The 23949-nt window shown below is 42.4% G+C and overlaps 1 protein-coding gene and 1 pseudogene across 5 annotated transcripts in view; one reads left to right on the forward strand and one right to left on the reverse strand.

The window, feature by feature from the left end:
- Positions 1-601: 601 nt before the first annotated feature.
- LOC105740788 lies at positions 602-1249 on the reverse strand (annotated as a pseudogene).
- A 42-nt stretch (positions 1250-1291) lies between these two features.
- Positions 1292-23949, forward strand: part of RNF32 (ring finger protein 32) — a 37524-nt gene continuing 14866 nt past the window's right edge. For 2 of the 5 annotated variants that reach the window (XM_030826310.1, XM_030826314.1), the window contains exons 1-7: positions 1292-1543; positions 4410-4501; positions 5088-5346; positions 15130-15272; positions 18046-18078; positions 18622-18746; positions 18960-19068. In XM_030826310.1, the coding sequence (XP_030682170.1) occupies positions 4487-4501; positions 5088-5346; positions 15130-15272; positions 18046-18078; positions 18622-18746; positions 18960-19068 (684 nt within the window). In that variant the 5' untranslated portion in view covers positions 1292-1543; positions 4410-4486. Of the gene's footprint in view, positions 1593-1640; positions 2837-4409; positions 4502-5087; positions 5347-15129; positions 15290-18045; positions 18079-18621; positions 18747-18959; positions 19069-23949 lie in introns of those variants that run through there. The other 3 variants (XM_003281414.2, XM_030826313.1, XM_030826312.1) reach the window with 3 other exon arrangements.

The following is a 23949-nucleotide window of genomic DNA, read 5'->3' on the forward strand; positions in this document are numbered from 1 at the left end:
TTGAACCAACACAATAAAGTAATTGTCATTTTAAGAAAAGATAAACTTCTACTGATTTCTGCTTCTGGGCATGCAGTGTGAGGGACCAGACTTCAGTTCTTAAACAACTACAGAATCAGACCAAAAAATACAATGGTTTCCAGGCACTGGACGACAGGCAGTGCAGGGCTGTGATCCTTAACAGAAGGAAAGCAGCGAGCCAGGAGTATCCAGGCCACAACCCAAATGGAGGCCAAGAGAGTAACAGCAGAGGATACAGAGGGAGGGTTCCAGGGGCCAAGACGCAATCCGGGGGGAAGCCCTTCAGTGGAGAGCTGGAGTCCTGGGGTGGCCTTCTCGAGTCTTCCCGAGCAGGTCTGTGCAGCCAGGAAACATCCGAGGCTGGAGTGAGCCACGCGGAGGAGGAAGAACAGCCCGAGCTCACAGGGGCGGGGAAGAGTTCCAGCTCACTACAGACCGTGGGAGGAACCCTGCACTATTTGGGGCGTCGAGTAAAGCACCGGAAGGCTCCACTCAGGAGCGTGAACGACACCGCCCGCTGCAAGCCTGGAAAGGAACGCGTTGCCTCAAGCCACTCCGATGTGTCACACACGCGGCTCAGTCACCTAGCTAGCAGGAAAAGGCCAGCGGGCCACGCAGGGCTCACCGTGGCCTGCATCCAAATGCAAACGGCCAGGCCCACGAAGCAGGAAATACGACCCGCAGCGGGAAACAAAGGGATCCACAGAGAAGGGCCAGGAGTCACGGACGACGCCAGGCAGTGTGCGCCCGCGCTTCCGCGAGCCAAGACGCCTGAGCGGCGCGGGGGAATCGGGGGACCCCCAGAAAACTGCCCTCGACTAACAGCGCAGCGAAGGGGCGGTGCGCTCGAGACCCTGGAACGAGAACGACCACAACCACGCAGGGAAACAACCGCGGCCCAGGCCCAGGTGGGCGGGCGGCTGAGGAGCGTGGCTGCGCCCCCAAAGCCGCCGGGGGCTGCGGACTACCGCGAAGCCGGCGCGGGGCTCGGCCCTCACTACACGAAGCCTGGGCGCCTGCACGCCCCCGCGCGTCAACCCGCGGCTCCCGAACACCCCTCCAGGCGATCCCCAAAAACGCACGCAGCGAAAGCCTCGACGGGCACGCACCTGCGTCTTGACGATGACGCCGTGCGCGGGGCGGGGACTGGTGAGCATGCGCAATGTGGCGTGGACGGGGCGTGGCTGGCAAGCATGCGCAGTGTGGGCCGGGCGGGGCTGGCGAGCATGCGCAGTATGGGGCGGGGCGGGGCTGGTGAGCGAGCGCGCGGGGAGCGAGCGCAGAGGCGGTCATTGCTACGGCAACGGCGGGCGGCCAGGGAGTTGCCCGAGGGAACGCGGGCAGACTTCCCTGGGTTCCTGTTCCCGGCGGAGTTGAGGCACGGAGAGGCTTCGGGGCGGGGGCGGAGAAAAGGGCGGCCCGCCAGGCGGGCGGGGTGCATGGACTCGCTGTGAGGGCCGTCCGCGGCCTCGCTTTCGCCTCCTCCGAGCCGGGCCGGCGATGGCCGCAGCTGTGAGGCGAGGTCGGGTCCAGTAGCGGCGCGCAGCCTCCTCGGGGGACTCGGGGTCCTGGTTGGTTTCCACAGCTCCTCCTAGCTGAGGGGTACGAATTTACGGCGGCCTAAAGCCTTAGAACAGTGATCCCACTTCGGTAATTTTAGAACCTGGTAGGACCCGCTGCCATCAGGGGCCCCAGGTGCAGGGTGGTGTCAGCTTTCAGGGGAATTGGAGTCTTGTCTCCGCGCGCTTCCTGCATGAGTAGAATCTCGGAAAACGGTCAGCGGGGTTCAGAAGGCAGGAGATAACACCAAGATCCTACGTAGAATTGCATCTTTACGTCGTAGGCTTGGTCTCGTGTATTTTTATTCAGCGTGCTTAATTAGCCGGGGTCACTCGCTTTGGGACCCCAGTGGTCGTTTTTGCCACCAAGCTCTGCCTCTTGAGCGTTTAATACTGGGATTTACAAAGCAACGTGTTGCTGTTCATCTTAGCTTTCAATACTGGGCAAGGGTTACGTTTCTAACCCTGCCAGTGCCACAGGCTCATTATATATTGAAGGACTCACCTGGTATTTGGTTTTGTCATTTATAAAGTGGAGTTGGAGTAGATACTTCAAGCGTTTTCAATACCTTTAAATTCTAAATTTTAAACTCTAAAACTTAATGATACCGTAGGATTTTAAAAGAGTACAGGTTTTAAAAGCTCTTACCTTGCTATTAATGACAGTGGCCTACCGTGTAGAAACTTGAGATTAAATTGCAGACTGCAGATATGACCGGACCATTTTTAGTGTGGTGCAAACTGTATCTTCTGCAGGTTATAGGCATTTTGGAAGCAGGAACTGAGAAAATTCTGGCAGTGATCTTTCAGTATTTTAAATTCCACCATTTCTCCAAGTTCAGTTGTCTTGATGAGATACGGGGTGGAACTTCTTTCAGACATCTCTTGATGCCAGAATTGAATGGGAACAGAAAAGGGTTGTAGTAAGAACCATCATCAAAGCCTCCACAGGACTTGAGCAGCGACTGACGTGTTTACTTCTAACCTTGGATATCTCAGAGATTTGGTTCCACTGTGCTTTTCTGTCTCTCCACTCACGCCTTAGTGAGTTTGTTCTTTCGGTTGGAGTAATTTAATACAAGTGTTAGTCCTTAGAAATCTATTTTGGATTAATTTCTTTCTATTTTTAGAGTTAGGCCCTCAGTACAGTAAGTCCTCACTTAACATCATCCATAGGTTCTTAGAAACTGGAGCTTTAAGCCGTGCAGTGTACAAGGAAACCAGTTTCACCATAGGTTAATTGATATAAATAAGAGGTAAGTTCCCACCGCACATTCCTGGTCACAAAAACATCACCAAACTCCTAAATACCAAAGCATTTCTAATATGAAGCACTGAAGTACATATGAGCTCTACATACATTTAAGAAAGATCATTACCCAATTTCTGGTGAATCCACGAGTGACCGGGTTGTGGAGGGGGCCGTGTTAAATCAAAGATAGCGTTGGCCAAGCCAAAGCTCTGAAGCACCTCCCCCTACCATGCAGTTTCAAAACAAACAAGAGCCAATTCTCAGCCCCTGGGCCTTTCCCACTGCATCGGGTATTGTCCTGCATCTCTGTGTGAATACCGTATGCTTTACGAATTTTTATTTGACAATAATTTGTATCCTTTCATTTTCCAACCTGCTTATTCCAGTTCAGGGTGGCAGGGGGCTGAGCCCATCCAGGCAGCTCAGGACCAAGGCGGGCAGCAGTCCTGGAGAGGACGGCATCCCGTGGCAGGGCACACTCACACTCACACTCACTCAGACGGGGACGCACCAGTGAGCCTCACGTGCACAGCTTTGGGATGTGGGAGGAACCCGGGGTACCTGGAGGAAACCCACAGCACATGGGGAGGACGTGCAAACTCCATACAGACAGTGGCCCCTGCGGGGATCAATTTTTTTTTTGTCATCAACGTTATAAGGAAACAACGTTAGAAGAAATATATTCGAGGGCCTTCTTTGCCAGTTCCTAGATTACTTGAATAACTTTCTATTTCTCTTCATCACTGTATATTTTGAATACATCTGTCTTCATAAAATACACCATGTCCAAAATCTAAAAGGGCCAATTCCAAATTATTGCACCAGCTTTGAAGGGAATTGAAGCAAGAATAACAACAGTAAGTTCTGTGTGAAAAGACCTACTTTAGATACTTCAAAGGTTGTCTCATTAATCCTTGCGGCAACCCTGCAAAGCCAGCATTATTATACCTGCTTTATAGATGAGGAGCCTGGGGCTCAGCTGTGTTCAGTATCTTGCACAGCAACAAAGTGGTAGAGTTCAATTGGAACTCAAGTTGGTCTGTCCCCACATTCTGTACTTCTGTGTTCTGGACAGACTGAAGTTAGCCAGTGTCCCTCTTGCGTTCCAGTTTCTTCATTGTTCCCTTTCTCCCCAAAATAAGCATATCATGCTGATTTCCAGCCTGCCAGTTCTTTCCTCCTACCTGTAGTGTGCCATGTTCATTTCCCTCTGTGTATCTTTCAAATGCCAGTTTAGCTGGTTTTTCCTTTACAAGTCTCCAATGTTAGCCTGAAACTTTATAGTACTTATGTGTCATGTTATATTTAGCAATGGATTAATTCATAGTAATTAACCATTTGTATTAATGTGTCCTCAGGAGCTCAGGGGTGAACTATTTGAGGACAGGGATGAGTCAAAGCATAACTGACTTGAGTTCACCCCCTTCCTCCAGAAGCAGAATGTGTAGCTTAGTGCCACCCTGTAGCAGGCATTCCTGCTGCTTCATGATCTGTTAGACTCTTAGAGCGTCCTCACAAACTTCATGGGTTTTTCTGTGCACTGTAACTTTGACTTTCTGTTGACCATGTCTTTGCAGCAGAAGAATAGAAGGAAGGTGATAGGATGTGATGATAGAATTTGTGATAGCCAAGCAACAACTTTTCCTAATTCGGCATGTTAAAAAATAAGGTACGCTATTCTTTTCTTAAACATACATGTTATTCGACTCATGAAATGTATTTTAATTCAGCCATTTGAGAGTATAAAAAGTAGTTTGCAAACCCTGCTTGAACTAGGAATTGTCAGCAGGAATGGGCGATGCCAAGTGTGGCATGGGGCAGTGGACAGGCTGATGGAAAAACAATCTCTGGTGATATTTACTGCAGACATCTCTTAGCTGTTTGGTGATTTTTATTCTGCACAGGAAATTGTTAAGTTTTCACAAAAAGGCATAAGCTGAAATGGCAAGAGTCTCTTTAGTAGTTGCCTGGAGTCTAATTTAATTATAGTGAAGCAGCATGGGTTTATAGGTCATAATGAATTTGTTCATATTATAATTAAGGCTTTAGTAATTAAATGAAAAGATATTCCTGTATTGTTAACATAAATGCTGAGACAAGGGTCTGCTCCTACTCAGGTAACAATGAGTCAAGCATTCCTTACTATTTGATTTGGTCGTATGTGCCATCAGGGTTGAGTATTGAAGCCTCAGTTCTCTTCTAAATGATACATTACATAATATTCCTCTAAATATGACTTTTTTCCTACTTTTTAGGGTCACTCATCTAAGAAAGATAACTTGGCAGTCAATGCAGTTGCTTTACAAGATCACATTTTACATGATCTTCAACTTCGAAATCTTTCAGTTGCAGATCATTCTAAGACACAATTACAAAAGAAAGAGAACAAACCTCTAAAAAAAGATACAAAGGCAGTAATAGATACTGGACTTAAAAAAACTACACAGTGCCCCAAACTAGAAGATTCAGAAAAAGAATATGTTCTTGATCCCAAACCGCCACCATTGACTTTGGGTAAGCTGATGTAGTCATTCATCTTTTGGCTTATTAGGGCTGAAAAATCTATTGAGATTAATAGTATCATTTTTTATGTTACAGAAATAACTTATTTAGAATTATACAGAGAGGTATGTATGTATGGAAGTTTAAAAATGGTAGGGGACCATTAGAGCAAAAAGGTAAAGATAGTAATGGTAAGTAGAATAATAAGTAAAAATGAGAGAACAAAAGAAATATCTATTGATTCACATTGATAAAAATAAATAATTGAGTAAATAAATGATGGAAAAGAAAAATCCGTTATAGTAGAATGAATATAACTCATAAGGATAGTAGATGGGGATAGAATATCACCTTTGGCAAACACCACAGTAATGATCATCATTACTGAAATTAGGAATGAGAAAAATTGACGTACAGACACAGAATATTGAGGTAGTTTCTCCAGAGATGCAAGTACATGGCAGTGAGAAAAACAGTAACTTCACAGTTACTTCAGCTGTACAGTCGTAACGCTTGGCAAGCAGCACCTGAACCAAGTAATCCTAGTTAGGTCAGCAGTAACGCACGGGCCAGCATCACGTGTCTCCTGCTGAAAGGTGCAATGTCACTTCTGTGGCATTCTTACCAAAATGTATATCTGAATTTAATCGTGGGGAAACCTCAGACCAATCCAAGTGAAAGACATTCCACACAGTTCCTGGCTGGTACTCTTCAAAAGTGTCAAGTCAGCAGAAGCAAATGAAGACCTAGCAACTGTTCCAGATTACAGGAGACTCAGGAGACATAGCTGCAAGTGCAATCTGTGATCCTGGATCAGATCCTAGTTCAGAAAAAAGACATCAGTGTGACAGAGAACCAGATCTGCAGAAGGCATGTAGGCTAATTGATAGATTATAGCAACATTAATTTTGTGGTTTTGATCTTTGTACTAGGGTTATATAAAAGGTTAACATTTGGGGTTAAGAACATATGATAATATTTTCTTTTTACAAGTGTGAATATTTATTTAGAATAAGACCAAAACTTTCAACAAATTAGGAATTTCAAAAAAATGAAATATATCCCAAACAAAAATCCATAAAAATACCATAATATTTTGTATTAGCTTCCTGAAATCACGCTATAATACTTTTTCCATCTCTTTTGATTGCTACTCTTTGATCATATTTTCATGTGACAATAATTCTGTAATGTCATTCTCTATAGAAATAAGTCAGCCTTACCTCCGTCATGGCTGATTGAAATTTTTTCTTTATGATAGGTGGCATGCATATAGCTTTCAACTTCACACACATTCTTACTGTGTACAGTATTGCTACAAGTTTGTGCCTGTAAATAAAGGCATGCAAATCAATTCCATTTCTTGTAATTAATGAAAGGAGATGTATTATGCACTTAATAATTGTAAATGTTGTTTTTAAGTATATTCGTTTCCTAGTGCTGCCGCAACAAATTAGTACAAACTGGGTGGGTTAAAACGAGAAATGTATTCTCTTAGTGTCCTGGAGGCCAGAAGTCCAGAATGGCGCTGTTGGCAGGGTTCTATGGAAGAATCCTAACTTACCTTTCCCTGGTGGTTCCTGGCATTGCTTAGCTTGTGGCAGTGTCACTCCAATCTCTGCCTCTGACTTCACACAACCTTCTTCTCTACATGTGATTGTACCCTCCCTTTCCTCTTCTTATAAGGATACCATTCATTGGATGTATGGCCATCTTTAAACCAGTATGACCTCATCTTAACTACATCTGCAAAGACCCTATTTCCAAGTAAGGTCAACATCCTGAGGTTCCAGGTGAACAAGAATTTTGAGATGACACTATTCAACCCAGTACATCAAGTATGTCCCTGATAGGGGAGAACTTCCATTTAGATTAGGCATCAATGAGAATGGAATCCTTCACTTACATTTGTTGTCTGGAAGAATTTTTCACAGCATCAAGCTAAGTACTTTTCATACTTTGTTCCTTATCCACTACTCACATATATTACTATGTTGATAGGTACCAGAGGTCTTTTGATAGCTCACAGTGGCTAGGCTATGGTTTGAATGTTTGTCCCCTCCAAAGCTCATGTTGAAATTTCATTTTGTTTTGTTTTTTGAGATGGAGTCTCACTCTGTTGCCCAGGCTGAGTGCAGTGGCGCCATCTTGGCCCACTGCAACCTCTGCCTTCCGGGTTCAAGCGATTCTCATGCCTCAGCCTCCTAAGTAGCTGGAATTACAGGTGTATGCCACCACACCCAGCTAATTTTTATAGTTTTAGTAGAGATGGGGTTTTGCCATGTTGGCCAGGCTGGTCTCAAACTCCTGACCTCAGGTGATCCACCCGCCTCAGCCTCCCAAAGTGTTGAGATTAAAGGCATGAGCCACCGTGCCTGTCCTGTTTTTTTGTTTGTTTTGTGTGTGTGTGTCTTCTTTTTTATTTATTTTTATCTCAATAGCTTTTGTGGTACAAGTGGTTTTTGGTTACATGGATGAATCATATAGTGGTGAATTCTGAGATTTTAGTGCACCCACCACCAGAGTAGCCCACACTGTACCTAACGTGCAGTTTTTTTATCCCACACCCCTCCCACCCTCCGCCTTCTGAGTCTCCAATGTCCATTATACCACTCTGTATGCCTTTGCATACCCATACCTTAGCTTCCACTTATAAGTGAGAACATACAACATGAGTTACTTCACTTGGAATAATGACCTCCAGTTCCATCCAAGCTGCTGCAAAAGACATTTTTTCATTCATTTTTGTGGCTGAGTAGTATTCGTGGTGTATATATACCACATTTTCTTTATCCACTCATTGGTTCATGGGCACTTAGGTTGGTTCCATATATTTGCAGTTGTGAATTGGGCTGCAATAAACATGTGTATGCATGTGTCTTTTTCATATAATGACTTCTTTTCCTTTGGGTAGACACCCAGTAGTGGGATTGCTAGATCGAGGGATAGTCTTCAAGGAATCTTCATACTGTTTTCCATAGAGGTTGTACTAATTTACATTCCCACCAGCAGTGCATAAGCGTTCTCCTTTCACCACATCAATGCCAACATCTGTTGTTTTGTGACTTTTTAGTAATGGTCATTCTTACAGGAATAAGGTGGTATCTCATTGTGGTTTTAATTCGCACTTCCCTGATCATGAGTGACAACCATTTTTTCATGTTTGTTGGCCATCTGCATATCTTTTGAGAAATATCTGTTCGTGTCATTTGCCCTCTTTTTGATGGGAGTATTTGTTTTTTTTCTTGCTGATTTGTTTGAGTTCCTCGTAGGTTCTGGATACTAGTCCTTTGTTGAGAATTCTTTATACTGTTTTTACAACCTTTTGTAAATCTGAAATTATTTTAAACTGAAAAGTTAGAAATACGATTTTTTATTGATGGGCATGGAAAATAGGTTTGGTTGAGGACAGTGTGTCCTAGCGCAGGTCAGATGGATCTGGAGGTGCTGGAAAATCTGTGTGTTGGAGTCGCACAAGTTGGAGGGGACCTGTTCCCACAGCGACACCAGGGGAGATATTTGATGCTGTCTTCCTCTCAACTTCTGCTAACAAGCTCGTTGTCTTCTAGAAAACAGCGTGGCTCACAAACGTGTTGCAACTTGGAATAATGTCATACAGCAGTTTAGTGACGATCTTCTGTTGTGCCTGTGTGGTTTACGTAGATGACCAAATAGTTTCATCATAATCAATCTTAAGAGTTTTATCAGGAAAAAATTAAATTAGATATAAAGAGGAACGTCCCAATTTGGAAAATAAGTAAAGTTATTAAGGAAAATAAATGAGACCTTTTTTCAGGACCTCTTTATGGAAAAAATCTTGATTGTGCATATTAGTTACTAATGACATTGAACCATATGCTCTTTTCCATCTATACGTAATATTCCACTTGGATTTCTGTCTTTTCTTGCTGATTTACTGGAGTTCTTTGCATATTCTACATAGTAATCTCTTGTTGATTTAGCCACTGAAAATATCTTCTGTTACCATCTTTTGAATTATATCTGTTGTTTTATATTGAATACAATTTTCATTCTGATTAATGTTAAATCCTTTGTTTTGTTTTGTTTTGTTTTTTCACTTTATTGCTGTTTGGGGGAGACTTAAGATATACTTCACCATTCTGAGAGTGCAAAGATTTTTCTACATTTTCTTTATTTACCTTTAACCTTTTACCTTTCACATTTAGATGTCGCCACAATTTGTTTTCCTTATGATACCGGGAAAATGGACGAGGTTAAAACGTGTTCTGTTCTCTCCTTCCGAGGCTTCTGCTTCTATGTCAGTATTGCACTGTTTTGATTAATAGAGTCTTGTAATATGTCTTAATAGCTGCTAGGAAAAGACGTTTCCTCTTTTTTTTTTTTCTCTAGAACTCATTTTCTACATAAAATTCTGCTGGAGATTTTTTTCGAATTGGATTTGTAGATGTTGAAAATACCATATTTACAATGTTATCATCTGATCCACAAATATGGTGGCATCTCACACCATTTAGGTCTTTTTGTCTCCGACTCCTAGGGGTTTTCTGAGTAAGTCAGTTGATCTCTGCAGTGATTCTTATTGTCTGTGCCTTTCTACTTTTTTTATGCCCCTTCTTTTTTTTCCCCGCCTTTTTTTTTTTATCTGGCCAGGATCTCCTGAGCTGTGATGAATACAAGTAGTAATACCTAGCATTTCTGTCTAGTTCCTGAGCCTAACACGTTTCATTTCGCTACTTATGTGATGTTTGCCCTTTGTTTATTGTTGTTTTGTGTTGTTTGCTGGCCTTTATCTAATTGTAAAATTTCCCTTTTAGCAAGTTGCTACAGGTTTTTAAACTCATTAATAGGTGTACTTCTTTAAATGCTTTTTTTTTTCCTGCAACTTTTTAGGTGAGCATGTTTGTTGTGGGTTTTCTCCTTGAGTTCGTTTGTGCCGTAAATTACAGTGACAGACTCTGATGTTGAATCTTCGTGCATAGCTTGAATAAACCCTACTTGCCCATGGTGTTTTTCAGATTCACTGTTGCATTCTGATAACTAATTCTCGTTCAGGATGTTTGATGTTTAACCATGGATTACCCTGGACTATGATTGTCCTTGTCTGGTTTTATTATCAAAGTCATGTAAGCTTCACCAAGTAAGTTGGGCAGTGTTCCCTCTTTTTCAGGATTCTGGAATAACAGAAAATAGGGATAATATGTTCCTTAAAAGTTTGGGTTAACTCACTTGTAAAATCATCTGGGCCTGAGGCTCTTTTTTTCCTTTAAGCGGAGTGAGGAGAGGTGATGGGTTAGGATGCATTTGGCTGCAAATATAGGAGCAACACACTGAAAGTGATGTAAACCTTAATGGTGTGTGTCATTGTTGACAGCAGTTCTGGTTGGGTGGTTTATTGATGTTTGCCGGGACCAGCCTCCTTCCGGGGCTGCCGTCGGGAGGTGCTGCCCCGTGCATGGACACAAGAGGGTGCACAGCCCCAGGGTCAGTCCTCAACGACAAGGGATGAGCTGGAAAGGCAGGGGAGAAAGCTCCCAACAGACCTTCCTTCCGCTTCACCTGAGATGGTCACATGCCCATTGATAGTCTAAAAATTGGCAAAGGGTAGCAAGACTTCAATTACGTGCCTAGATCCATCGAGAGACCTCTGAGGCTGAGCCCGTTTCCACTGACACACAGTGTGGTTCTAAAGGCAAGATGGGTGCTGGACGTGCTATTGATTTTAAACATTAGGACAGCAGTTTGCTGAAATCTGTCAATACAATTTACCTATTCTCCCTCCCGTTCTAAGGTCTTGATTAGTTTATAAACGTAAGGCCAGGTTTGCATGATGGGGAGATGTGGATGTTTGAAGTTGAGGCAGTTGACATGGACCATGGCAGAGTCTGGATTGTACAGCAAGTGCCCACCCAAGTCTAAGAGGAGGGGTGGCGCTGGGGGCCCTGTCTCTCCCTGCTCCCACACCTTGAGCCAAAGGCAAAGAGCTGGCCTGAGGCAGCGCCCTCCTCCGCAACCTCAGTCTCAGCCTCTTCAGTCTTACTGTTCCTTTGTTTCTCTGCAGGCCAAGTGCTCTCTCAGTAATGGCCATCTGCACATCCTTTTCCTCCATCTAGAAAACCTCCCCCTTCACCTGCTGCTGTTACTCTTAACCCTGCGGGTCTCCATTTAATGCCACTTTGGTCAAGTAACCTTCTCTGGGGCCACAGCCCCATACATCCTGCACACCATTCTCCATAGCGTTCGTCACACTTGTAGGGGCTTGATTCTTATCAGAAGATCCATGGGCATAGTTTTAGAAGTAAAATTGTTCTATGAGGATTATAACAGAAAGTGTAGCATTCCCCTGACCCATTTTGGGCATTACTCTAAGGCAGCCATTTTCAAATCCTTTGGTTCATTCTGCTGGTATTATTTTTAATATTTCTTTTTTTTTTTTTTTTGACACACAGTCTTGCTCTGATGCCCAGGCTGGAGTGCAGTGGCGCAGTCTCGGCTCACTGCAACATCCACCTCCCGGGTTCAAGCGGTTCTCGTGCCTCAGCCTCCTGAGTAGCTGGGATTACAGGTGTGCGCCACCACGCCTGGCTAATTTTTGTATTTTTAGTAGAGACGGGGTTTCACCATGTTGGCCAGGCTGGTCTCGAACTCCTGACTTCAGGTGATCCACCCACCTCGGCCTCCCAAAGTACTGAGATTACAGGCATGAACCACCATGCCTGGCCCTATTTTTAATATTTTTAAATAACATGTCTACGCTGCTGTTTTGTTAATTTTCAGTTCTGGATATCTCTTCTTCCTGTAGAAGATCGAGATTTAGCATATTGTTTTCATAACTTGTGGTTAGACTAATAACATTCAGTGTTTACTCTGTTAAAATTCGGTGACCTCACTCACAGCTGAGCAATGTGATGTTCTATATTACAGTTTCCTTCTCAGACATTTTTCTATTTTACCTGAAGTTATGTCTTATTTTTTCATATGTTATAGTTTCCTCTATCATCACTCATCACTGATTCATCCCTAAAATCTCCTCCAGAAATACATTATCTCAATACATTAAAATATACCAGGGCACTTTATCGATGGGGATGTTGCTTCTGGAATCCTCCGTGGTCCCCTCCCCCGGCCCCTCCCCGGGCTCCCTCTTGAGCAGCATCCCGGGACCCCGGGCTCTCTCTCCTTGGATTCTCTCTCCCTGGACCTCATGGCGGCCTCCTCCTTGGTTTCTTCCCTCGTGGTGGCGAGGCTCCTCTGTCAGTAGCTCCCCGGGGGAGTGCGGAGGAGACCCACGCAGAAGCTCACGTGCATAACAATGTCTTTGCTCTTTTCTCTCATTTGATTGATATCTAATAAGGAATCTTGATATGGAAATCTTTCCTTCCTCCGAATTTTGAAGGAATTGTCTTCTCCTGTCTGTTGTGCTGTGGATGAGTCTGATGCAGTTCTGATTCCTGATCCTTTTTTGAGGCCTGTTTTTTTTTTTTTTTTTTGAGTCTGCTTTCTATCTCCGAGATTCTCACAGTGACGGGATTCGGTGTTCTGAGTACTTGCTGGGCCCTCTCAAACCAGAAGCTCATGCCCTCTGCTTCTGGGAGATGTTTTGGACTATTTTCTTTACAAGTTTTACTCCCCATTTTCCATGCTTTCTTTCTAAAATGCCAGTTTTTCAGATGCCACAACACCACCTAGACCGGTCCCTTGATTTTCTTATTTTCTGTCTCCTGATACATGTTTTTCTGTGAGATTACAGTCACATGCCACATAGCAATGTTTCAGTCAACAACAAACCACAGTGGTCCCATAAAATTATAATGGAGTTGAAAAATTCCTACCACTTCGTGACATCTTGATGACTCTGACCCTGTGTTGGCCTAGGCTAATATGTGTGTTTGTGTCTTAGTTTTTAACAAGAAAATTAAAAAAGAAAAAGATTTGAGAAATAGAAAAAGCTTATAGAATAAGGATATAAAGAAAGAAAATATTTTATATAAACTAAAAATTTAGCTGAGCATGGTATTGTGTGCCTTTGGTCTCAGCTACTCAGGAGGCTGAGGTGGGAGGATAGCTTTAGCCCAGGAGATACAGGCTGCAGTGGGCCGTGATTGTCACATCACTATGTGCTAGCCGGGACAACATGGTGTTTTAAGCTAAATGTTATTGCAAAAGAGTCAAAAAGTTAAAAATTTAAAAGTTTAGACAGTAGAAAAGTTATAGTAAGCTAACTTTATTATTGAAGAAAATATATTTTTATAAATTTAGTGTAGCATAAGTGTAGACTGTTGATGAAGTCTACAGTTGTGTACGGTCATGTCCTAGGCCTTCACACTCACTCAGCACTCACTCACTGACTCACCTAGAGCAACTTCCAGGCCTGCAAGCTCCATTCATGGTGAGTGCCCTACACAGGTACACCATTTTTAATCTTTTATACAAATTTTTACTGTGCTTTTTCTGTGTTTGGATGCACAGATCCTTACCATTGTGTTACAGTTACCTGCAGTATTCAGTACAGTAACATGCTGTGCAGGTGTGTAGTCTAATCAGCTGTACCGTGTAGCTTTGGTGTGTGGTGGGCTGTACCAGCTAAGCATGTGTACATAACGCTGTGATGTTAGCAAGATGACGAAATTGCCTAACAGCACATTTCTTAACAACAATCGCCTGTTGTTAAGCATCTCAGGACTGTACCTTAGCTTTCTCTTCCAGCCTTTCAGTGGACGTTCACATTTCTACTCTAAAAGCCCAAGAGCTCTTTCTGTACTCAAAAGTGTCCCTTCATAGCTTCCTGTCATGTTTTGTCGATGTAACATTTTGTCCTCTATTTCTGAAGATATCCTTGTAGGTCGATGCTTTTCTCTGCATTGGCCCTTCTTTGGGGTGCAGGGAGGTGGTGGAAGGTGAACTTCGCTTCCTGCATTTTGCCTCAGGATGTTGCAGTTGCTTTTTCAAAGTGAGTGTTTCCTACCGCACTATCAGCTCAATGCCGAGACAGCACATGGTGGGTACCCACGTGTTATTGAAATAAGAAGTTTATTCTGTCCATGATGATACGTCATAGGAAGTTTTTAGCAGGGGAGGTGCAGATTGATGTAGAGGCCACTGGTGGCAGAGCAAGGTCAGCTGGGAGAGGCAGTGCCGAAGGCTGAGGGCTGAGGCAGGTGAGAACTGGGAGAACCTTGGGCCAATACGTGTGAACAATGAGTATTCCTCAGTTTTTCTTTCATAAAATTGGGTATCACTCCTGCTTGCCTTATTAAGTTATTGGGAAATGAAATAAGATACAGGAAATGCTTTGTAAATAAAAAATAAACGTATTGAAAATGTAAGGTATTATTACCACTGACTTTTGTGCCCTCATAGAAAAACGGCATCCTATATACAGTCCACCATTTGTATCTGTGGGTTTGGGATCCACAGATTCAACCAGCCACAGATCAAAATTTTAATAAATGAATAAAAAATAACAATACAACAATATAATAAAAATAATACAAATTAAAAACAATATGGTATAACAGCTAGTTACGTAGCACTTGCATTAGGAATTATTGGTAATCGAGATGATTGGCAGTATACAGGAGGATATGCATGGGTTGTATGCAAATACTCCATCTTCTGTCAGGGACTTCAGCATCCTTGGGCCATCCTGGAACACATTCCCTGTGGATACCAAGGGACAGCTTCTATTGTGAAATAAAGTTTGTGATCTATATGTAGTTCATTAATCTCTGTTTGCAAATGGTGTCATTAAAGTTATAGGTGGGTGCCATATGCTAAAAGACACTCTAACTCCTGTCCTGTGCTGTCTTACTTTAGCACAGAAGTGGGGCCTCATTGGGCCTCCACCACCTCCACTGTCATCAGATGAATGGCAGAAGGTGAAACAGCGCTCCCTCCTGCAAGGGGACTCCATGCAGCCATGCCCCATCTGTAAAGAAGAATTCGAGCTTCGTCCTCAGGTGTTTAGCATACGAGGGTGAGCTAGAGAGCTCGTGGGCTGTTTCCTAGGGAAGAGGCCCAGAGCTGGAGCCTAAGATTCCAAGCTTCCTTTTTCCAGTTTCATCCTCCTGTGTGAGCCTCACACACTTCCATTTTGTTTTCCATTAATTAAAGTGTGTGAAGAGCTAAACACCCTCATTAAATAGTTTTGTTTGTTTACTAACTGGTATTCTCAAGTACTAAAGTTTGTACAAAGGAATGTTTCCGTTCAACAGGCCCCATGCGGCTGTGCAGACAACTCGGGGGCTTCCCAGGAGCAGCTGTGTCCCAGCGTAGGAAGGATGAAAGCAGAGGAACTCTTAAGTTGTTTTGTGATTTGAGTCAGAGAAGAAAAAAAAAACTGTGCTTGAACGTCTCCAAAGAATTTGTGAGAGAATCTTTAAGAAAAGTAAAATCTTTTAAAGATTTTTATTCATGAAACTTTACCGTAGTAAGATTGATGATACTACTCTGGGTTAACAGATAATACACACACACACACACACACACACAGAGACAGAGAGAGAGAATGCATATAGGGTTTTTTCTATACATATTTTGTCTGCCTAACTAAACTGTTGTCCCCTGAAGTTGGGGACACTTAGATTTATCAGAAGTGTGTGTGCGCGCACGTGTGTGCATGGTTGCCCTGTAACAATTTCCCACGTGGTGTGGCATTACGCTTCCTGCATAGCAGGCCCTCAGAGATTTGCTGAGAAAACACAGCAAATACAGTTAAAATCAGCCTTGGAGTTTGTAGCCTAGGAATGCAGGCTTGTTACAATCTGGGCAAATGAACTCTTGAGTCTTCGCTGAATCTGAGTAGGTTTCATCAGCAAGAAAGCTCACAACAGTTACACTTCTGTTCACTAATTTGAATTCATAAGTTACTTTAGACATTGTATTCCAGTTCTCTATCAGGAGCTAATCTTACATATGTGAAAGTTGGGTATTTTGGACAGATTTTAGCCCTGAAACCACAAATTGTCTAGGATAATTTAGTACTTTAATGTAGCAAAACTGTGAATAAAGCCAGAGGGTGTCTTTCTGGCTAAGCAACCTCTTTCTTACTTATACTAAAATATCAAACCCGGTGTGTCTGTATGAAGAAGGAAAAGTGAAAGTTAGTATCTTATGGGGATCAGGGCATACCTTGCCCAACATTTCTTTCTGATTTTTATAAATTTCTGACTAAATTCTATTATTTTTATTTGGTTTTGATATAAGACCTATCCTCTATATTTTGCATTTCCAGTGCTCGTTTCCATGTTCAGATTTTTCCTTAGTTATAAACAATAGTTGGCATTTTTACAACATTTAATGACTTCAGAGGGCCTTCAATTAATTTCATATAGTAGGCATTCTGCCCATTTAGCAGATGAGGAAATAAAAAACAATTCAAACAATTCATAGTAGGCCAATTCAGAAAGTACAGAGAGTCCTGCTGGAAGCCAGTCCTAACTTCTAGGCCATTTTTAGTGTGTTTTCCACTACTTAACCCTTGATTTTTGTTACATCAGAGAATGTTTGCCAATAACAAATATTTATGGACATTTAAAAAGATAACACTTTAATATAGTGAAGTCTAGTGTTAATATAGATAGAATATATGTTGATAAAACACTGAAAAGTATTCTATAAAGAATGAATTAAGTATAGAAAAGATTGCTATTAAGCGGTGGTAATGAAAAAGGATCCATATTACTGAGTTTATTCAATTCAGACTTACTCTTGGCAATAAGTTTCAAGAAAAGGTTTACAACTTTCTGAGTTCTACTTATTTCTGTATTTCTTCCATTTGAGAAGAAAAGCATACACTGAGTGAAGGCAGGTGGGATTCACTTTAAAAACTGTTAAGTTTTCCCCACAGCAGGCATCCTGGGCCGGCTGAGATTGAAACCTCACCCAGGAGTGCCCCAGACTGCAGTCACCCAAGTCAGATTCTTGACAAAAAGGGAAAACCCCTCGCCTGCCCCCACCACTTCGCTCAGTCTCACAAGTTTCCCCCGCTTTCCTCCCCGTTGCTGAAAGCGGCCCCTCTCCAAGGGAAGCAGGAGCCTGGCCTTTGTGTGGCAGCCCGCAGGGCCTGGCGCTGGTGGGCTGGCAGCTCTGTCCCTTCTACTAAGTACCCACTGCCTTCTTCATTTGGTCTAAGCTTCAGTCTTTTGTCACAGCCCAGTATATCACTGTTTAGTGGGGAATTTGGGTCACAGAAAGGTGAAGTTTTCTTGTGAGCACACTTTCCCTGCATTTAAAAAAGAAAAAAGACGCCCATGTCTCCATGATTTGTTGCTATTTAAATTTAAGACTGTTGGAATTATATCTCAGTTGAGCTACGATTTCACAAAAATTGGGGGGCATAACTGAGCTGAACAAAGACCTAAATGGTATTTACTTAGCGTTTCCCTGGCTCCACTGGACAGGCCCCCCTCCTCACCCCTCCAGTTTGCAGTCACTGCCCGCATCTAAGGGAAACTTTCATTTTGTCATTGTTTCACTCTTAAGTATACACTCATTTTAATAGTTAAATATCAAACTTCATGTGTTTATTTGATATTTCAGATCGTTAATTTTTCTTAGAGTATATACTTGTGCTGTGCTCAACAAACAATAAATAGTATAAATATCAGTTATTAATTTGCTTTTTTAAAGAAATAATACAGCTTACCTTCTAAGCATTCAGGATTTTAACTGTTAGATACATGCTGCTTCTCGTTTGTAAACTTCAACGTTGTTCTGTCTCCTCATGAACAGGTGCTGCTTTCATGCTCCCATGTGTTCCACAAGGTAAGTCTGCCCCTCACACCTGCCCAGGTGCCCCACATGCTGCCTTACAGCGCAGAGAAACCATAGTCATTTTCAAGGCTCCTAAGAAGAGCCATTTATTTTATTCATCACCACCATCTATGGTTAAAGAAACATGACTGTAGGCTACAGTACAATTCATCCTATTTTGAAAATCATGAGTTTTGTGACAAAAGAACCACAAATGTTTATGTAACAGATTGTTGTCAGTAATGCATGTCAAAGTGACAGCTAAATTCACATGATCGATCTGCATGTGGTCCCATACACACGCGTGACTCACCTTTGTGCTAGTGGATTTCAGAAGTTTTTGATGTCTCTGCATGTATATTCTTGTAAGAAATCATTTTTGGAACAGGTTTCGTGAGGAAGGTGGTAGCACCTGATGAAACTTCCTCACTTTATAACCTAAATTGGGCTAAGTCTCATAGAAAAGAACACTATAATTAGAAACTAACATTGGAAGTAAAAACGTTGTTTATAAGTAATTACTTGTAAAATTTTAAGTGAAATGTTTTTCTTCAGGCATGTCTTCAGGCTTTTGAAAAGTTCACAAATAAGAAAACCTGTCCTCTCTGTAGAAAGAACCAGTATCAAACCCGAGTGATACACGATGGAGCCCGCCTGTTCAGAATCAAGTGTGTGACCAGGTGAGGACGCCCGGCCTGTTTGGCGCTAAGCAGACACTTACAGATCAGGCTATGACAACTAACTTGTTTTTTAAATAGTGGGATTTTCTCTCTCTTCTTGGCCACCATAATTTCCCCAGGGCCTTGTACAGCACAGGGCTTACAACAACTACTGAAGTATTGGTTGACATAGAGTCATCATAAATTAGTCATTTTCAAATATCTGTGTTTTAGAATCCAAGCCTACTGGAGAGGATACATTGTTAGAAAGTGGTACAGAAACCTGAGGAAAACAGTACCTCCCACAGACGCCAAGTTAAGAAAAAAATTCTTTGAAAAAAAGGTAGGTAGAGATCATTAATTCTCCAGATATGGTCTCTGTGCGGGTGATTCACTTGGGGTCAGGAAGGCTAACAGAGGTGGTAAAATTTTGAGACTTACTTCACTTTGAGGGCTTTTTAAAAATGCTTGAGATGCTGCTAAAAATCCTGTTTAACTTAAGTTGGCTTTCCAACCTAGATGGTAAAATACTTTTAGACTTTCTTTTCTAGTTAAATCATAAAATTAGGTTAAATCAAAGCAACTTCTGTTTGGCCATTTTGTGCTAATTGTTTAAATAAACTTAATCTCTTCAGACACAAGACTGGAAACCAGCTTAATTTTTCCCATCTCCTGGGCTATACGTAAATGAAGATAGCTGCTGCACATCTCATAGTAATGAAAATGGAAGCCACCTATAAAAATAAAGCCCCCACATGCTACCATTGTATGAGTACCTCATGGGGTCATCACAATGAGCTTTAGAGCTAACTTCCATGTCTACCCTTCCTCTTAACCACTATTTATGTTTTAGTTTTACTTTTGGGGGACTTATTTAACAATTTCCCATTCCTTGTCCCCATACGAAAAGGACAGTCCTAGCCCATCAGCCTGTGGCTTCAGGCAAACAGCAGCAGCTCCAAGGCTGTCATATGAAAGCCATCACTTCTTCCTGGCAGTGTTGGCCTGAGAAGAGCTGTAGCATTTATAATGGCCCAGCACACAGCGGGTGCTGGAAATTCTGTATTAATTACCAGTATTAACTCATTTCCTAGAATATGGAGATGAGTTACCGTGTGTTCGGCCAGTCTGTTCCTGAGAACGGTGTCTCTCATCTTCAGAGATCGTTCCTCTCGGGTGTTCGTTCTCAATTTGGTAAAGGACCGCCATGCACGATAGCGTCATCCTTCCTTTACATTCTTTCCAGTTTTTTATCTTCAGTCGTTGACAGTTAGTCGTGTTCTCTGCGCTACTCTTAGTAATTTCTAATATGTCATAGTAGGTTGTCTCTTAGACCAGAAGTGATTTTTTGTTACCTCTTATAAAATTTTAATTACAGATTTGATAGTCATTTTACCTTATATAAATATTTTTCATGTGCACACATCATTTTATAAGAACTCTTGAAGATAAAGGCCCACTGAAAGTGTTGGTGGTCTCAGCCCATTGAACTGGACGAGAACTGGCCCAGGTTGCTGGAAACAAGTGAAGCAACCATTACAATGTGCCTTGTATTAATCTTGTAAAGTAGCCAGTGAAGGTTACGTTTCAGCGTTCAGTGCTCAGGTGTTCAGATGCCGCAGCCTTCAGCTTCATGGAAAAAGGAAATGAAAAATAACAAAAAGCAAGTGACCAAGAGCAATCAGGGCAGGGAGACCTGATCAAACAAGTTCCTCAGTTTCTAATTCAGTCTCTCCCACAGAGAGATGGGACTTTACAAGGCAGATCCATAGCTCTGTCCCACTGGACGTTGGGTCCGCTGCCCTGTGGCCATCCCACCTCCCCACAAATCTTGTTTTTTGTTTTTTTTTTTTTTGTATCCCTGGTTCATCCCGTCTGCTGCCGCCTCGTCCTGAGCCCTCGTCGCTCTGCACACCCCGCTCTGATCCCCGTGTCTGCTTTTCTGAGCACACTTATGCCCCCGCCCCCCGCATGTTCTGCCTGTTCCTACTGGTTCCCTCTGCCTTGCTTAAAATGTGCCAGTTTTTCAAAGCCTAGTTGAAGCTTTCTTCCAATCTCTTTAGTCTTCTCTAAACCTCTATTGTATGTTTAAACAATACCATCTAAGAGATCAAGAAAAACAGTGTGAATGATATTCTAGCTTATATATTACAAATGCGGTTTTTCCTTTGGGGCTTTTAAGATGATCTCAGAAGATTTCAATAGCAAATTCACTTAAGCTGAATATCTGTGAAGAAACTGATAAGTAAAACTGATTTTTTATTTTTTGCAGGGGTGGTAGTTGAGAACAAACTGTGTAAGTTGTTTTTTATTTTTATTTAGAGACAGGGTTTCGTTATATTGCCCAGACTGGCCTCAAATTGCTGGGCTGAAGCGAACCTCCCACCTCAGCCTCCGTTAGCTGGGATTACAGGCAAGAGCCACAGGCTAGGGCAGTGGCTTTCAGACTTTTCCTCAACCACAGTAAGAAATATCTTCTAAACAATGTTAACAGAAAAACCAAACTCTGTGAAGTATTTTAAAGAAGTTGACTCTGAGCTGATATGAGTGACTGCAGGCCAGGAAACCCACCCACTCTCAAGGAGTCCTGAGAAAGTGCACCCTGGGCAGTCGGATCACAGTTTGGTTTCATACATTTTAGGGAGGTGGGAATTACAAGCAAAGAACATCAATCAGTACATGGAAGTTATACATTGGTTTGGCCAGAAAGGCGTGATATCTTGAAGTGGGGGCTTACAGATTATAGGTGGATTCAGAGATTCTTTATTTGCAGTTGGTTAAAGGAGTAGGGCTCTATCTAAATACTGGAGTCAGCAGAAGGGAATGTCTAAGTTGACGATGCTGTGCAGCCAAGACTGATGGCTGCGGCGTGACTGTCCCTTGCCAGGCATGGCCTTAGGTCTTGTTTGTACTTTGGTTTCTTACTGCCTCAGACTGTGTCATCAGCCTTATCACTTTTAAAGGAATACTGGTCACTTGAGCTTAAACTCCAGCAAAGAGTGGGCATAATAAGGGGCGTCTCACCTTTCTTCCCATCGTGGCTGGAAATTCCATTGTTAAGGTTTTCCTAGGGCCCCCTTGGTCAAGAGGGGGTTCGTTCTGTTGCTGGGGGCCTTAGGATTTTTTTTTTTTTTTTTGAGACGGAGTCTCGCTCAGCCACCCAGGCTGGAGTGCAGTGGCACGATCTTGGCTCACTGCAACCATCGTCTCCCAGGTTCAAGCAATTCTCCCGTCTCAACCTCTTGAGTAGCTGGGATTACAGGCACCCGCCATCGTGCCCAGCTAATTTTTGTATTTTTTAGTAGACACAGGGATTCCCCATGTTGGCCAGGCAGGTATTGAACTCCCAGCTTCAGGTGATCTGCCCGCCTTGGCCTCCCAAAGTGCTGGGATTACAGGCGAGAGCCACCATGGCCCGGCCAGGATTTTATTTTTAGCTTATAGCAATGACCCACCACATGTATACATTTAACAGAAACAACTTTCACAAAGCAAAATCTACTTTTACTGCAGGCACCACACTGTGATCATTTTTATTCCATTTCGTTTCCAAGGTGCTGGGCCTACTACATTAATGTTATGGGTCACTGATGGGTTGTAGTATCAGCATGTCTGCATCATCAATAACTGCCACTTTAAACGTAATACAAGTGACCGTGTTATCCGCTGAACTGTCATCGTACCTCATTCAAGTTTCAAGTGTGGGGGTGGGCTTGATACATCCTATCATGTAACTCTTGCCCACTTATCCCATTTGGCCATAAACACTTAAAATCTGTAAACTCAGATCTCATGTTAAATAAATGAAGATTGAACTTACTGTAAAATAGTGTATTAGCAGTAGGTAGTAGTTGCCTATATGGGTCCATGCCCTATATGCTTGTATGCCTGTATGAGTAGAACTCAACGGCTGTCCTTTATAATAAAGACCACTTCTTCATCAGTTACCAAATGACCTCACCATTTGATGCTTTGTTTCTACCTTTCCAACCAATAAACTCATTCTGTGAGCGATGGGAATCCTCTCAGAAATGTTAATCTACAATTTTAGGATGCCCTGCATGTTTAATGGAACCTGAAAGGTTATTGAACTAGGTTATTGAATTTCACATTACCCAGGTGTGATGATTAATTTATGTGTCAACTTGACTGGGCTAAGGGATGCTCAGGTTATCTGGTTAAACATTATTGCTGCGTGTGCCTGTGAGGTATTTCCAGATGAGCTGAGCATTTGAATCAGTGGACTCAGTAAAGTGAACTGCGTGTGCGCATGGGCACGGTCTCACTGTCTTGCGCGTGCTTTCTCTCTCTCTGTCTCTGCCTGACTGCTTCAGCTGGGACGTTGGTTTTCTGTAGATACACAGAAAGGGAGGTGTACCCATATAAATAGAAATCATTTTAAAATTACAAAATTGTTGTATACAACTTTATGCAATTAGAACTGAAAATATAATTGAAATTACTTCCTGTAAAAACAGCAAACATGGAAAGAAATTTAAAGTATGAAATGACTGGAAAAAATTATATGAGCATCTCAGTTTTTACTGAAAAGATATTAAATAAAATTTAACAGCCATTCTTTTTTTTTTTTTTTTTTTTTTGAGGCACAGTCTCGCTCTGTCGCCCAGGCTGGAGTGCAGTGGCGCGATCTCAGCTCACTGCAACCTCCACCTCTCAGGTTCAGGCCATTCTCCTGCCTCACCCTCCCAAGTAGCTGGAACTACAGGTGCCCACGACCATGCCCGGCTAATTGTAGAGATGGGGTTTCACCGTGTTAGCCAGGATGGTCTTGATCCACCAGCCTCGGCCTCCCAAAGTGCTGGGATTACAGGCATGAGCCACTGCGCCTGGCCTTAACAGCCATTCTTAATAATGACAGACACTAGAACTAGAATGAAATTTCCTTGTCACAGTAAAAACTATGTGTCAAATACTAAGAACACATTGTTTTGGAGAGTAAAACCGTAAAGAAAACTAGGTTACTTACTGTCATCACACTTGAGCCAATCCTTGCCAGTAACACATGAAAACAAAATACGTGTGTGCACGTATGTGTATATATGTTATGTATATTATATAAATCCATACATGTATATTATAATTTAAATTATATTTATATTAAAATAAGCCAAACAAGGAATGTACCACACTGATAAGAAAAATTTTTTTCTGATGGAATAAAAGCCTTGAATAAAATGATAGACATTTTACACTGGAATGAGTA

Source organism: Nomascus leucogenys, chromosome 13, assembly GCF_006542625.1.
Source record: "Nomascus leucogenys isolate Asia chromosome 13, Asia_NLE_v1, whole genome shotgun sequence".
Lineage (NCBI taxonomy): Eukaryota > Metazoa > Chordata > Mammalia > Primates > Hylobatidae > Nomascus > Nomascus leucogenys.